Consider the following 17,101-nt stretch of genomic DNA (forward strand, 5'->3'; position numbering starts at 1 on the left):
TATCTCCTCAGACGTTTGCTTGAACGGCCAGGAAGTTCCTCGCTCCGCTGACAGGTCAGGATCAGGTCTCGGAGGCGACGCCTGACTGCAAGGCACGGTGACACGCGTCACCCAGGGCTGAAGGGCTCGTGGAGAAAGGTACTGCTCCTCCTTTTACATTAACCAGAAAACCTCTTTTTTGTTTTTTAATCTGTGTTCACAACCAGTTTTCTTATTGACCGTAACGGACCGTCTCTTCTCACGTAGAGACTGATTTTGGCCAACACGCGGCAGTTGATACGGATGCATGTTTTATGCCGAACGAGAATATGATCTTAGTTGCTTTTAAGGAATTCTGGCATCGTACGTGCATTTTTGTAGACTTGTTACTGGACTTACAATTACATACTTCAATCAGGTTTCTGTAAAATTGAAATAAAACCAGTTCAGCAAAATAGTGGCCTTTCAGTTTGTTTCTAGTTCTATCTACGTGTGCACGGCCTCCCTCTGCAGCTTATAAGAAACACGGAGACGATGTAGTATCGCAGCTGCTCCTGCCCTGGGATCCTGCTCACGCAGAGGGACTGACTAACTTCTCCCCTGCTGTTCTAGAAGATGTGGCCTGGTCTGAGGCTGGCCAGCAGAGCCCCTGCTACGGGGAGGTGCCAGGACCCATGGCGGGGCCCCCGCTCCCTGGGGCCTGGGTTGTGGCCCGCGGCAGTGTGTTCAAGTCGCACTGTGGGGAGAGAGGCCAGGAGCCCGCAGTGTGGGGAAGAGAGGAGGTCTGCCCAGAGGCCCATCTTTGGCCTCACCCCACTCTGACTTCTGTGGAAATTATTCAGACTCGTGGTTGTCACCCATGGGGAGTTAAGCTCCGGTGAACGAAGTGCTTGCTGTCTGTGGCCCCGGAACTGCCCACGTATCTGAAAGCTCGCGGTTATATTACCCCTGATGCCAGGAAAGCCCCAGTTCTCCCAGCTCCCATGAAGGAGCCCCATGGAGCAGAAGGAAACTGAGAGCAATCCAAGTACTGCAGGGCCTTGGCGGTGACCTCGTTCAGCTCCCCAGTGAAGACGAGTGTGGTCTGGGGCACACGGGAAGGATGGGAACCCAGCCCCGTGCCCAGCAGCCAGTAACGCCGTCTCCCAGTCAGGTCACCTTGAAGGGGCCGCTGGAAGCAAGCCTTGGTCTGAGGAGGCACCTAGCATTTGGCACGGGGCCAAAGCCAGATGTGCCTCACTTGCCCCCCTGAACCACCGGGCGCTTGATGGTCTGCTTACAGTCACTGGGCCCCTAGGTTAGAAGGGACCAGAGAAGTCACCCAGCAACGCTGGGTCAGGACAGGAGGTCCTCCCTCGTGGATGATCCTCACAGGTGACCTCTGCTGCTCGGCCACTTGGCTCCCTTGTCTCCATGCTGTTGGTGGCAGCGCCGCAATTTTCAGTTCGCTCTCTGCTCCCCCACTTCCCTGCCATGTGGTTTGAGGTTCATCGATGACAACGCTCCCAGCTGCCAGTATCAATCTGCTAAGCACTGGAGGGGTCAGCCTTTGGAGGGAGTTGACACTATGGAAGGCAAAGAGGAGAGAAAGATTCGGTGACTCAGGCATCGAGCCCCTGGATCAAGCCGTACCTGAAGCGTGTACAACGAGTAGACTTCTGTAGCAGAGAACTCTCCTGTGGTTCACCTACAGTGCCAGCGTGCTCGCTGCCTTGGACGGTACTCATCCCCCGTTCTCCCAGGCCCTGGTGCATTTTCCCAAGCAAAAAGGCTGGTTGTGGCTTCTGGACTTTCCCACCAGCCTCCCATCAAATCCTTGGTCTTCTCCCAGTGATGCCTCTAGCTGCAACCAGGTTGTTTCTCTGGAGAAGCAACCAATAGGATATAGAAACATATCTATGTGTGTGTGTGTGTGTGTGTGTGTGTGTGTGTGTGTGTGTGTGTGTGTGGACACATTTACATACGCACGATCCATATTATCTGTACGTCATGAGGATCAGGCTCACGTGATGAAGGAGGCTGAGAAGTCCTGCGATCTGCCGTCCGTCAGCTGCAGACTCCGGAAAGCTGGGGGTGCGGCTCCAGTCCAAGGCTGAAGACCCAAGACCCGGTGGGGGGAGCTGATGATGGACCAGCAGCTGAGAGCTGACGGGCTCTCCCAGTTCAGAAGATCAACGTCCCGGCTCGACAGTCGGGCGGAGAGTACATTTTTCCTTTCTCTACCTCCTTCTACACGGTTCCTCAGGGGATCGGATGGTACCTGCCTGCTGTCTCCAGCCCCTCCCGTCTAATGTAACCTCATGTGGAAGTGCCCTCACAGACACCCAGACATCTGGGTGCCCCCATGGCCGAGTCAGGTTGATGCTAAAATCCACCATCACAACAACCAACCCATTTTGTCTCATCCCCTCCCCCCTCCGCCCCCCGCAAGCATGTTTGTGCAGTAAGGTCGGCCCCTGGGTGCCCGTGCCCTGGGATCAACAGTGGGGCCTGGGCTCTGCCTATTGTCACGTCCTCTCTTGCCCTGGGCACAGCTGTTCCCGACATAAGAGGCCCAGGCCCGCTGTGGGACACCGTGTGGGCGGGGGAGGGGGAGGGCAGGCGTCTCAGGCTCCAGCTCCCTGTGTGTGGGGAAGGGGTCTCAGCTCCCTCAGGGGAGCTCACCCCAGTTAGCAGGCCTGGAGCTTTACATCAGATGGCATCAACCGGAGAAACAAGGAGCCGTTTAGGAATGAGAGCTGCACCTTCTCCGCAAGGTTTATTCACCAAAGCTGCAGAGTCAAAAGTCACTAATTTCATTCCGGAGGTTCCCTTCTTAGTCCATTTGCAGGTCAGCTGCTGTTGACTGAGGCTCTGGTGCTCCTGCCCGGCGCCCCTCCCCTCGGTGACCTGTCAGCGGTGGATGGGGACACCTGAGCGAGCCGCTGGCGCCCCTGCTCACTATTTCACGGTGGCCCGGCCTTTGCTCAGGCAGCCGATATATTCAGGAGTCTATTTGCTTAATGTCTGTCCTCCCCATTAAACCAGAAGTCCTGTGAGTCAGGGACTGTCTTTCCAGACCATTAATAAAGTGCTGGAGCCTGGCCCAACGCTTTGCCCCGTGGCCGGTGCTCCACCTCAACACACGCAGATGGGAGCTGGAAGCTTCTGGAAGCTTCTGTGAACATGATCTCACTTCACCCTCATAGTCACCCTAAGAATATTACTGTCCCTCCCCATTCAGAGACGTAGAAACTGAGGCTCCGAGAGGCTGAGGGTCCACGGCTGGTCCGGGTGACCCCCTGCTCCTGCCTGGCCTCACTGGCCTCACTGGCCTCACCGCCCTGAGAGCCTTTGCCTCCATCACAGGATGCCACGTTTTGCCCTGGGCTAAGAGGGACAGTGACACTTTTCGTGGTTTTATTGACTTGGACTCACACGACACAATGGAACTGGCTTCTGGCATCTAAAGCACTCCGGGGAGGTTTCTCTAAATTTTCCAAGAACTGAGACAACAGCTCAGAGGCGCAGATGGAAGGTGACCCAGAAAGAGGGTGCGGAGACTTCACCCTCCGGGGGAGCCACACGGGAGAGAGGACAAGGGCAGCGGTGGCCCAGGGCCAACCACTGGCGGGCACACCGCCGGCACCGGTGGCCACTGAGTGGCCGGAAAGAAGAGGCACCGAGCTGTGGGCCCATAGTCGAGTCTGAGACGCTCACCGCCCCTGGCAGGGCCTTTCCTGGCGGCACCGAGCCCGGGACCCTCGTTGGCGGTCCCCTCCCCCGCCCCTCCGAGGGAAGCGTCGTCTCCAGGCGGCGAGGCTCAGGACGGGGGCCACGATGATCCCGGGACAAGGGCAGTGGCGGGAACCGCAGCACGAGGCTGGGCAGACCTGCCCTCACGCCTCCCGGGCCTCCGTCTCCCCGTCTGCCAAGCGGGGGTCATGATACTTCCTCGCCTCACCGGCTTGTGGCGACAATCAGGGGCCCCGCACAGGTTAATGGTTGACGGTTAACCAAGTGGCGACCATCGTCATTACCGAGCGGCTGGTGGGCAGAGACGCGCCCACGGGAACTCCGCCAGAGCGAGGCAAGACCCCAGGTCTCTTGCTCCGTTATTTGATTCGGTGAGTTTTGTTGTTTTTTTTTTTTTAATAGAGGAAGTCGAGTCTGTGACGTCATCAGGGCGAAAGCATTTTGAAAATGAAAATGTGTTGCACCAAGTGGTCCCTATCTTCACTGTTTTGTCTCCCGCTCAGGGCCTGGCATGCAGGAGGCGCCCAATACGTGTTTCTGAGCAACTGAAGGAGCGCCATCCAGAGCAATGTGGTGTCTACATAGTCCTTCCCTCTCAGGGTGGCAGTTTTTGTCACGTTGGCCGTTGAACCTCTGTGGCCCCACGACCCGAGCAACCTTGTCACTGTGTCCCGCGTGCGATCACACCGACAGTGGCTGTGTCTCCCTGGCGGGGAAGGGGAGGGACTCCTGGAAGACAAGGCTGAAGCGCCGCTCAGTGCGCTGGAAGCGCTAGTCCACGAGGTGGCGCCACGGATAAGTGAGAGGCCGCTGCAGGGGCCTGGGTGGCTCCCCGTCTGTTAAGCATCTGACTTGTGCTCAGGTCATGATCTCACGGTGTGGGGGTTCGAGCCCCGCGTCGGGCTCTGTGCTGACAGCTCGGAGCCTGGAGCCTGCTTCGGATTCCGTGTCTCCCTCTCTCTCTGACCCTCCCTTGCTTGCTCTCTCTCTTTCTTAAAGAGAAATAAACATTAAAAAAAATTTTTTTTAAGTGGGAGGCCACTGGAGATCGCCCTGTGGGAGTCTCGGGGACGTAGGATTCCAGGGTGTCCAAGGAAGGCTGCGGTGTCCACTAGGGACTTGGGGGTCTGTGGACATCGGGTCTCTACCTCACACTGTGGCCGGGGCCTGGGAGTGGACAAGAGCGAGGGAGGGACCAGGCGTTCTGTGCTGGCACCGGGCAGGTTTGGGAGGAACGGGGAGGTGTGGGACTGGGTGGAGGCGCATGGGGAGGCATCGGAGAGGAGGTGTCATCAATGGGCCTGACGCCCAGGGGTCAGGGCAGGGGTGGAGCTGCGAGTCATCAGTAGGCTGAGTGAAGGAAGCCGTGGGACTGAACAAGCTCTTCTGCAGGGAGGGATGTGAAGAGTGAGGAGGGGGGATGCCAGGGAGCCCCAAGGTTGAAAAGATGAGCCGAGAAACAGGAAGCCAAGAGGCAGCCAGAGCGGTGGGACAGGACGCAGGAGCCACGGCACAGAAGCTAGGGGGTGTCGCGGGGCCACCGTTGCCGAGCCACGTGGCATGAAAAGCGTCTGTTGAGATCTAGACAAGCTCTAAGCCAACTGAGCCAAGAGACAAAGAAGGAAGAAAGGTGGGTTTCTCCCCCACCCCACCCCTTCATTCCTCATAAAGCTGATTTGGGTAACGTGGCTTTCTCTGTGGGGTCATGGGCTCCTGGCCCTGAACTCTGGGGTCGGGCCAACATGGCAGGCACCCAGCTGCGGGCCAGACAAGCAGGGTCCCTATTGCTGGGCTGGCTTCCCCGTTGACCAAGGACACTGGGGAGTTTCTGTCACCTGTGGGCAGCCGGCTCCCAACACAGAGGAAGGAAGGAAGAGGCCGGCCTGGGGGCAGAGCCTTGCCAGCCTGTTCCCTCATGTCAACTCCCAGCAGTCAAGAGCACTCCTGAGTGCCCGCCACACTTCATCACGTGAGGGTGGTTGGGGACCAGGCCAGCTGTGGTGGCTGGGAGGGAGGGGAGCACACAGCTGGAAGCGCAGGGGGGAGGGCAGCATGGAGAGGCAGGGCGTAGGCCTGAAAGGTCAGAGACACTAGGGTGACTAAGTGCTGTGTGAGGAGGCGACACCCGGGGCAGATGGAGCTGCAGGTGAGAGAGCATCACTGACCAAGGCGGGGGGTGGTGGTGGGGGTGGGGCTTAGGAGACAGAATAGGCTCCAGAGCCAAGGGGGCAGGGGGCCAGACTGCCTCCCCGCACCAGGGGCGGGGGTGTGGGAGGGGTGTCGGTCCGAGGCCAACGCTGAATGTCCATCCGAAGGCATCTGGCCCGCAAGGCCAAGGAGCAAGCCGCGAGCTGGAGGGGGGCCCTTTGGGAAGGTGGGGAGAGCGGGTGTGGGCTGGGGGCCACGTGACTGTCCTCAGTAGTCCCCCAGAGCTGGGTCCGGGTGCAGGACATGGACACGCCCATTGTTTATGGGTTGAGCTTGGCCCGGAGGATGGCCGACAGAGTGCGCAGGGGAGGAGGCAGACGCCTGCAGGGGGGGAGACGGGAGGTCAGAGGCCAGAGTTCCAGAGGAGGCACTAGAGGGGCGTCGGGAGGACCTGGCCGGGGGAGATGGGGGCCTGAGAGCGGGAAGCGAGGTGAGCCCCTCTGGGGACAAGGCGCGACACGGCGTGGGCAGCACAAATGGAAGAGCAGGGGGCTGGAGGCGGTGAGGACGTGGACGGAGAGGGCAGCAGCCAGGCTGAATCAGGGCCTGAAAGGAGAGCCGGGGCGGGGGGGGGGGGGGGGGGGGGGGGGGGGGGGGGGGGGGGGCATGACGAGCAGGGAAGCAGAGCAGGTCGATGGTGGGAGTTTCGAGGTATTACTGAGGGAGGCCGCCACGCACCACCCGTCCTGACCCCCAGTGCATGGAAAGTGCTGGAAGGAGCCCATGCTCGGGCGCAGGCTGCAGGGTGTCAGGAGAGCTGGGACCCCCCTGAGGTGGAAGAGGAGGAGGAAGGTGTTGTGGGGGTGGGACATCCCGGGCAGCGCTGGGCGATGGCCGGGGTCAGGGACTTCCATGGGAGCCGGAGGGTCCCGAGGGTAGGGGGGAAGCACTGAGCGGGGGGAGCCCCGGCGCGGTGGGAAGCGGGGGCGCTCTGGTCTCTCAGGGGTTTGGGCGCACCTGCTGGAATATGCAGAAATGGGAAGAGCAACCGCTTTTAGTTCAGGCACAGAGGGTGGGGAGGTATTTTTGGTACATCCCAGAGAAGACTCTGGATACGGAGGGTACTTACGTAGCCGAATAGCGAGAGGGAGGAGGGTTCCAGGAGGAGTGAGCAAAGGGCAGCCGCCAGGCAGGTCGGGGGAGCTTCTTGCTCTGAGAAAGGGAACAAGACGGCTTGGGTTCAGGGTGCCGTGAGGATTACGAGGCAAAAGAACACAAGGTCCACCATCAGAGCTCAACGAGCAAAGTGCTGTCACCCCATTTAAGGATGAGGCCCCTGAGGGTTAGCTGCTTGGCCCCAGGTCCCTGAGGCCCGGATGCGCCCTGTTCAGCGCCCCGGTGACCGTCCTCACTGAGCCCTTCCTCCCTCGGGTTTCCTGTCCTCGGCTTCCTCACTCCCCCGGAAGTCCGGCCGCCATCCAGCAGATCCCCCAAAGTTTAGAGACAAGTGAGGCTGGCCTGCAAATCTGAGGCTCTGCGAGGAGGTGAGGCTCCCACCCCGGGAGACCTCGGAGGAGGACCTCACCCTGGGGCTGAGGGAAAGCTCAGCCGGGCATCTGAGGAAAGGTGCATGGTCGGCCCCCCGGCGGATGTGGGGAGGTTTCAGAGACGGAAGAAAAAGGGGTCCAGGGGCCAGGAATATGCAGATGGAGGAACATGTCAGGGGGTCACTGAAGTGAAGCCCATGAAAAATTCCTATGTCATTATCAATGTCATGTGTAAAGCTGCCTTTGGAGCAGGGACAGTCCAAGGGTAACAGGTGATGGAGGGCAGAACCTTGTCCTTGACTTCCGTCCTTTCTGTCAAAGGGAACACCCTTCAAACCCAGACAAGCAGAGAGAACGTGACAGGGAGGATCTGGGGATCCTGAGGTTCACTTCCTGGGAGGCGGCATGCCACTGTCCCCATGGACATCTTTACGTCTATGTGAGTGTATTACAGACCTTTGTCTTGTTTTCCCACAAGTAGGAGCATCATGTGCATTACTTTGTATTTTCACTTTTACTTTATTCTGAAGATCATTGTCCCCGCTTTCTAATTTTCTTTTCTTTTTTTTTTTTTTTTTTTGAGATGGCTGGGGAGGGAGTCCCAAGCAGGCTCTGCACTGTCAGCATAGAGCCCAACGAAAGGCTTGAACTTCACGGAACTGAGATCAGGACCTGAGCCAAAGTCTTAACAGACTGAGCCACCCAGGTGCCTCATAGTCCCTGCTTTTAAAGCAGCCCTGGCCCTTGGAAGGCCACCCACGCTGGTTTCCTTCCTACCTGTAGGTGGCCTTAGCCAGCAGCTCCCTCTAGCTGAACTGTGAAGGTCAGAGTTCCTCCAAGTTGATTCCTGGGCCCTCTTTTCATCCTTTTCCCCACAATGTTTATTTTTGAGAGAGAACGCGTGTGCGTGAGTGGGGGAGGGGCAGAGAGAGGGGGAGACACAGAATCTAAAGCAGGTTCCAGGTTCTGAGCTGTCAGCACAGAGCCTGACACGGGGCTTGAACTTACCAACCATGAGATCATGAGCTGAGCTGAAGCTCGGTGCTTAACTGACTGAGCCACCCAGGCGCCCCGGGCCCTCTTTTCATCTTAAACCTTCCCTTGTAGTCACTCATCTACTCCCGAGGCTTTCCACACCCCCACATATGTGGACAGCTCCCACCTAGCACCCCCAGCTTGGACCCTTTCCCCTGAGCACCCAGCTGGCACCAAATGGCCAAGTGCACACGACTGACATCAGACTCCCAACTTCTGCTGATCCCCCTCCTCCTGCCTCAGGTTCTGCATCTTCCTGGAAACCCTCCTCCCCAATCCCTCTCCTCCTTGCCCTGTGGCCTGGACCTTCCCTCACCCTCACTCTACAGCTCATTCCACACTGTCTTCCCCATCCCGGGACCATTTAGACCCCCAGCCTTAACCTCTGTAATAATCCAGTGTCTTATTCCTCGAGACCCAGAAATTGTTACAGGCACGACTGTCTTGTTCATCACTGTCACCTCAGGACTTGGCAGTCTGGCAGTTAGAAGTCACTTACTGAACGAATAAATGTTTGTGGAGCAAAGGCACGCGCCACGCTCTTGCCTACCTCTACCCGCTGCACATTGTGCTCCCCTGCCCGGGCCACTGTAATTCCTGGTGTGCCATACAATTCCATGGTTGAGAACTTGGACCCCAGAGCCACACTGTCTGGATTTGAGCCAACTTATTAGGTGTGTGACCTTGGACAAGTTACTTGATATCCTTGTGCTTTGGTTTTCTCATCTGTAATAAAATAGTACTACTGATAGCATGTAATCCACAGAGGATTAAAGGAAATAATCTCTAATTCACCGATTAAAGAAAAAAAAAATAAAGTGCCTCACACTGAATCTGGCTCCCCCTTCTCCTCCCATTCGTTCCTGGGCCACGTCGAGCCAGTCTGCCCCCCAGTCACCATCACCTCCTGCTGCTCTGTGCTGCTTTGTTTCTGGGACAAAAGTAATTTCCAGCAAGAGTCCAAAGCTCCTGAGAACTGGTGTCCTGTTGGCTCTGTCTGCTGCGGAGACTGGACCCGAGAACTATTCCTCGGCGCACCGAGGAAAGGTGAGGCCGGATGTGGCTAGCGGGCTGCCTGCGCCCGCTGTCCCAGGGCCCTCTGCAAGCACAGGCATTAAAGGTGACTTATTCGGTTTTCATTTTCAGATTTTTACGAAGCTCACATACCAAAAAGCCTTACGTCTTATCTTGAAAGGCCATGGTTAAACCTGAGACGGTCACAAGACACAGAAAGCACGAGGGGGGAAAGGTTAGAATGAACTTATTAGTAAGATGATTAAAATAAAAAATACTGATCTTATAGCAATTGAGAAAATGGGAATTAGAAAACTTTCTGTTCCACATATGGTTTTTCAGAAACCTAGACTAGATCATGACTCCACTACCCTTTCAAGCTGAAAATTATGAACGAGCCCTAGTTTGAAAGAGAGAACAGCACAGACGCTGGGACACCCGTGCGTCTCGGGAAGTATCTGCGTCCCTCACTGACCGAACACCGTGCCTGGCGCCCTCTGGGTGGGGAAGAAGGCAGGACTTCCTCTGGAGACCCCTGTGAAAGTAACTTTGCTAAAATCTGTAAGCTGAAATCTCTCAGAAACATCCCAGTGAAATAAAAGAATGAGGAGGACTCAGATGACAATGTGGTATTCCGTAATAGTTTTAAAAAGCCCGATGGACAGAAACCCTGGAAACAGAGGGGGCGGATCACGATTCCTCCCAATTCTGCCCTCAGAGCGGTACAATCGCCCCAAGTGGAGGACCGCACGCTCTAGCGCCGAGACAGACGATCCGAGCCAGCAGGTTCTATACAAGCCGTTTATTTGAAATGCCAACTATATGTAGGATAAAGTCAGTGCTACATGCTTATCAGTAACAGTAGAAAAATAGAACCAGTGGAAACCTTTGTACAACCGTGATGATACTCAAAAGAGAAATGTATCGTTTTACAATGCTTCACACAGACGAATTCAAGTTTGGAGGTACCTAAATAAAAATACTATATATTTCTTTAAAAAACACTATGTACAATTGAAGCGTAAACAAGTTTTACAAAGTACTGGTTATGCAGGTTGTAGAAAACACTTGCATAGGACATGAAATCAGTTTAAGAAAAATTTCTGAGCCTTTAGCATTGAAGGCACTTGACTTTATACCGGTAACAGCACAACCACAAGAAATGCAGTGTAGAAGATACCACCTCTCTGAAGTACAGATGTGGTACATAAACAGCAAGTGGAGTTCAGGAATCTTTATCTTTCAACCAGCCCATCTAAGAGCAGGATCCCTTATCACCTGCCCACGGAACCCCGATCCACAGTCACGGGTAGAACACAATGAAGCTTCCAGAGCTCGTCTTGTCTCTTAGAACCCACGTAAACACACAAACACGAGAGGTTATTTTCAAGACACACACTTGCAAGTCATCTTTCTAGAGAAACAGCCACAGCATTATAATATTCAGAATGTGGAAGATTGACACATGGTCTGAGGGTTTTCTAGAAGAAAAAAAACAAATCGAAAGACTTGCCAATAAAACAATTATATAACCGCTACTGCAATCTACGGGACAAAAAGACAACTCAACAGTTCGTAAAACATTGTTCATACAACAGTGTTAATGGAAAATAGTCAAATACCTTTTAGTGTGTGACAGCAACTCTTTTAGTAAGGTTACGTGTAATGAGGTTTGAAAGTAAACCACTTAGTAGACAAAGTAAACCATTGCAGAACCGGGAATAGCACCCATCACTGCTGCTGTAATAGTAACTTTCAACCGAAAGTTGAAAGTCACCCAAATAATAATGGAAAAAAAAAAATCAAACATTTCCCTTTGAGCTCATTCCTAAGATAAAAGCACAAACGCCTTAGAACTGCAAAAACAAGCATCTTAGAAGTGTTTCATGAAACATGCTTCCCCCTGAAAGGCAGATTACACATTATGAAAATACCTGTTTTGCTGAGTAGTTACTGAGAAATGTTAACTCTTCCCCTCGAGAGACTGGTGCGGGCTGGGCTGGGAGCCCCTGCCGCCCCCACGCTGCCCCCTTTCACACTCCACGTCATCACCCGCATTCAAACAGACAAGGGCAGCCCACTGCCAGAATGCGACCAACCAACCAAAAGAAAATCCAAGAAAGGATGGCAATCTTGCAATAACAAGAGTTGAGGACGCCAAACCAAGAATTAGGTAAAGTTGGACAGACCGTTCTACAAAAAGACTCAAATATAAAGAACTTGTTAAAAACCCTAAAGATCCAACTGGTTCTAGAAAATGCCAGGAGAGCTTAGGTCTAGGGACGAGTGTCTGGAGAAGGCTAAGGGGCATGGGACAAAGGCCGTGGTAAGCGGGAAAACTCGAACAGCTGCTTCTCAGTGATCATTTTTGCCTTTCATGCTGCTAGTTCTTCTCGAGTCACAGGTGACTTTGATTGTAAATTATCCATCAAAATCACAAAACTAAAACAATATAAGAAAAAGACCAACAGCGTCTTGAAGAAACATGGTTCTTCTCTTTCGGCTCCAGGGGCTAAAAGGTAGTTCTCTAAACTGCCACACGGCAGGCACTGAGGGTGGCGATTGTCTGATGATGGCCTGATTGTCCGCGGTCTCAGGAGATCTGCTATTCTGCAATTTGGTTCTCATGAAATTTCTAAACTGAGTGAAATGCCAGGTCCTGTGGCCCAAATTTTATGTTATACGTACGTTTTCTTTTTCCTAAGAGCCATCTTACTCAGACCTCACGTTTACTACAACAGCATTAAAAGATTTCAACGCCAAGTTAGCATCACAAAACACTGAAGATGGGGTTCCAAAGCCAGAGGTAGCGGGCTCCAGGTGACAGCTACTCACCCACCCTGGCCACCACACCTCACAAGGTACATCAGAAGTGCACTGATGCCCACCTGAGCACTCACAAGCCACACCTGCTTACCTTCCGCAAGTCACACCAGCCCACAATCCCACGGATTAGAGCGAGTTCCTCTCTACACACGGTTAAGTCAGAGCAGCTACTAAATTAGTAAAAGCAAACTTCATAAATTAAAGAGGGAACAGTGGCCATTTGTTTTTACATTTGGGGAATATGAAAGAATATTTGATAAACTTTCAGAAAAATGAACGTGTGACATCAAACAGCTCTTGCCTAACATTTTAAAAAATACAGGTCAGAGATGAGAAAGCTTTTTCCCACCCAAATTAGCTCTACTCACTTATTTGCAGTACCAGGGCGGTACAGTCTGAATTCAGAATAGAAATTTAAAACTATTATCAAAATAATTCATGTCAATACATGTATAGAAATACACATTAAGGAATATGATGGGACTAACAGTTTTCGTTTCTGAAGAGACAGAATGAGATCGGCTTCAAGAGACACCATCATCTATTATAAAGAGTCAAACCTCCTAAAAATGGGAACAGAGTCCTATGTTTTTCTACCTCTAATAAAAAGGGGGCCTCAAAGGCGATGCTAGCCAACCTCCCAGGGGCTGAGTGCTCGCTCCGGGAGGCGTGGAGCTCAGCGCGCACCGCCACCAGCATCGAGGCGCATGCCGGCGGCGGCTAGCGAGGCGGGCAGCGCAGCGCGGGGCAGCGGTTTGCCGGTGGATGCGGATAGACTGACGTGTTCCTCATCTTTGAGACTACCTACTGTCAGGATTTTTTAAAATGTCAGATTATTCCTGAGTGTATATCCACAGGGTAAAGTAGGAAAGACTGTAAGAGAAACTACAGCTTCGGGAGAAATCAGAGTTTTCGACACCCAATAGAAACCTATTTACTTAAAAGTGCATGTAATTCATTTATATGGTAGCTTGTAAAGGCTCCCTAGCCCTGCATAGTTTTAGAGTGAGTGTGAGTGATTCATAGTTTTATATATATATACATACACAGAAAAGAGGCTCCCAGACATCCTTCATATGAGGGGATGCTCAGCAAGTCTCTTTTCTTCTAAGTGCTACGGCTGTGTGTGTATGTGTTTGTAAAAATACAAAGTGAATGCTCAAATAATGTTAAAGTGATTTAAAAACTCAAATACTAATATATTTACACTGGAGAGTAAGAAAACAAAAACAGTCCTTAGCTCACACATTGCCCTTCCAAGGGAAAGGATCTCAAAAGATCCCATGTGCTCAGTGGTTCAGTAAAATCCCAAACCAGCGCCCCCCAATGGAGTTCAAGTAGGACATGTAGTGTTTCACTTGGGGGGGGGGAGGGGATAAAAACGGTTTCTTTTTCTTTTTTTTGGTGACAAAGCATTATGCATCCTACAACAACTTTTTCAGGACACCAAAATTCAGACACTCTTTGAAAAACATTTAAAAGAAAACACAGGCTTACAAATACCCAATGACATCCATTAAGACTGAAGCCCTTTTTTTTTTCCAAAGAGAGCAAGACAACTGAAGGCAGCGAGCAGTCCTCGGCTGGAGTCGAAGCTCAGAACCGGAAATCCCGTAGCGCAAGCTGTAAGTCACGGCACCATCCCCACTGCCTTCGGGTCCCTGGAGCTCTGAAGTCTTTAGAACGTCATCTAGTGGCACCTAGTGGCACGCTGACCCCACTACCGGCCTCCGCAGGGGTTCTGACAGCGTCCGCACTGGGAACAACGCAAGAGCTACAGCCTGGGCACGAAAGGCTTTGCTCCTTTCTGTTCTTTATTGAACCAGAAAACTTCAGGATCCGGAATGGACTCCTGCTGGAGGAATGAAGACCAGCTCCCAAGACTTGTTAAGAAAGGATGATACTAGGTTTATGGAGATGGAGCAGGAAGATTTCTGAACTAAAACAATTACCAAAAAGAGAGGAGCATTTTGATGTGCTGTTCTTTGGAATTTCTATAATTAAAAAATAAACACCGAACTATTTCATAAGAAAATACATCTTAGTGTGCAATTCAATGCACGTGGAAACTGGTAGATGAAAGGTAAAATGCAAAAAAGTATGAAAATACAGTTCCTTTAAATGTGGCAATAAAGTTTAACATACTGATATAAAATCAACACAGATAAAATAAATGTACAAGTGCAAAAAAATCCCATCATTTGTAAGAGAAAAAAAAAAGTGCCAGCTTGCTTGCTCTTAAAAATGCTTCCCCACATAATTGTTCAAACACAAAACAGACAGATGCAGCATTCAAAATAACCCTCTTAGCATGCCATGTCTAATAAACATGTATATACAAAAACGAGAATAAAATAATGTGAAACTGAGTGAGCTGGCATCAATAAACTGGTCTCTTAAGTTGTTGGGTTACATCATAAAATGGGATGTTTCACATCTCAGGCACAGACGACTTGGAGGTTGCTCTCAGAGGGCAGACTTTTTGTAGAGGAAGTCTGGCTTGCTTGGTGACCTCCTTCCCCTGCTTATTGAGTCTTCCCTTTCTAAATCGGAATTTCGCTGAGCTCCATGGCCCAGGGACTCGCTGTCAGCCAGTCTCCTGCTGGGTCTCTCTTCCGGAGCTTCAGAGCTGCATGCAGAATGTGAGGGTCTGTTGGGAGTCAGCCCAAAAGTCAAGTCAGTTTCTACTGTTGTCCGTCCCCTGACGTGGGCTGGGCCATTGCCAACACTTTCTGGGGCTGCCAAAGGAAAGTCTGACCGCTGGGGAGGCTGCTCAACGACATCAAGGTGTATCGGCTCATTCTTTTGTCTGTGTAGATGCGCATCAGGGGAAAGTGGATATTCTCTCCTAGCTTCTTCCTGCTTTTTAGGAGAGGTCTGGCTAGGTAGGTAGGCTGACTTTAAGCCACTTGGTGATGCCTTATTGTGGCTATACAAATCGGGACCAAAATATCCACCTTGCGAAGGGGAGGGGGTGCGTCTGCCAGGAGCAGGCGTAGAAGGTCTGCAAGCAGCATTTGAGAAGTCATAGAAATCCGGATATTCCTGCTGATTTTCTCGAGCATCCGCTTTTTGCTCTAGTGTGTGTTTCTTTCGAGATGTGTGTGTATGCCTCTGGGGAATACACGACAGATGCTGGGGAGGCCCTGGTCCTACTTCAGAAACTGATTGGCTTAATTCTGTGTCTACAGCCAGTTCTGGAAGCCTCCTGTCCTTGAGTGACAGTGTGGACACACCCATGGCGATGTCCGGCATTAGATCATTTAGCACAGGTTGTGTACACTGCAAACGGAGAGAAAGGAAAAGAGGGTTAAAAGAAAAAGGCCCAGGACTCCCTCTTTGTAAAAATGATGTTCACTGATTTTGCTTCCTCATTATAAAAGTAATACATGCTTATTTTTAAGAATGATAAAAATATAGGGGCGCCTGGGTGGCTTAGTCGGTTAAGCGTCCGACTTTCGCTTAGGTCATGATCTCGCGGTTCGTAGGTTCGAGCCCCGCGTCGGGCTCTGTGCTGACTGCCAGCTCGGAGCCTGGAGCCTGTTTCAGTCTGTGACTCCCTCTGTCTCTGACCCTCCCCTGCTCACGCTCTTTCTCTCTCCTAGAAATAAATAAAACATTAAAAAAAAAAAAAAGACTGATAAAAATATAGAAAACCATAAAGGCCAAAAACAAAAACATTAACCTTCCTTGAGATAATCACCAGTAACATTTTGAGGTATTTCTCACTTTTTTTTCTCTGCACATATATTAATTTTCACAAAGTGCAGTACATATATAATTCTGTCTCTAAGTTTTGAGATTACTATTCCACCATACTGATGGACCATGGCTTACTTAACAATTCTCTTGCTGCTGATATTAAGGTTGTTTCCTATTTCTCATTATCCTAATCAAGAGAGTAATGTGGGTGCCTGGCTGGGTTGGTGGAGCAGGTGGCTCTTGATCTTGGTTGGGGTTGTGAGTTTGAGCCCCACGTTGGGTGCAGAGACTATCTAAAAATAAAAGCTTAAAAAAGAGACTGTGATGAACACACAAATAAATTACCTTTAAAAGGAATTTTATTTAAAATAAAAAGTAAGAGATGAATGGATCAAGGAGATGTGGTTTATCTATACAATGGAATACTACATGGCAATGAGAAAGAATGAAATCTGGCCATGTGTAGCAACATGGATGGAACTTGAGGGTGTTATGCTGAGTGAAATAAGTCAGGCAGAGGACAGATACTATATGTTTGCACATATAGGAGGATTAGGAGGAACTTAACAGAAGACCGTGGGGGAGAAGAAGGAGAAAAATAGTAGGGGAGAGGGAGGGAGGCAAACCATGAGAGACTCTTGAATGCCGAGAACAAACTGAGGGCTGATGGGGGTGGGGGGAAGGGGAAGGGGGATGATGGGCATGGAGGAGGGTACTTGTGGGGATGAGCACTGGGTGTTATATGGAAACCAACCTGACAATAAACTATTTAAAAAAATAAATAAAATAAAATAAAAAGTAAGGGCACGTGGGTGGCTCTTAACCGTGGCTCGAACCATGATTTCATGGTTCATGGGATCAAGCCCCATGTCGGGCTCTGTGATCACAGTACAAAGCCTGCTTAGGATTCTCTCTCCCTCACTCTTTCTGCCCCTTCCTTGATGGCGTGCACGCATGCTTTCTGTCCAAACAAACAAACTCAGAAATAAAATAAAATAGAAAGTAGAACTCTGTAAAACCGACAGCCAGGCCAACAGGATGGGAATTTGGCTTATCAAATACTATCAATCTCTGTTGTATCTTCTTTTCTTAGGAGGCTGGGAGGACAGGTAGCA

At 51.4% G+C, this 17,101-nt stretch overlaps 1 protein-coding gene across 1 annotated transcript in view; it reads right to left on the reverse strand.

Annotated features, from left to right (window-relative positions):
- Positions 1 to 10,245: 10,245 nt before the first annotated feature.
- BTBD7 (BTB domain containing 7) overlaps positions 10,246 to 17,101 on the reverse strand; it is a 55,405-nt gene continuing 48,549 nt past the window's right edge. Inside the window, exon 10 of the mRNA XM_039217295.1 lies at positions 10,246 to 15,566. Coding sequence (XP_039073226.1) covers positions 14,751 to 15,566 — 816 coding nt within the window. The 3' untranslated portion in view covers positions 10,246 to 14,750. The remainder of the gene's footprint in view (positions 15,567 to 17,101) is intronic.

The sequence above is a fragment of the Hyaena hyaena genome, unplaced genomic scaffold (assembly GCF_003009895.1).
Source record: "Hyaena hyaena isolate Hyena2069 unplaced genomic scaffold, ASM300989v1 scaffold_676, whole genome shotgun sequence".
NCBI lineage: Eukaryota > Metazoa > Chordata > Mammalia > Carnivora > Hyaenidae > Hyaena > Hyaena hyaena.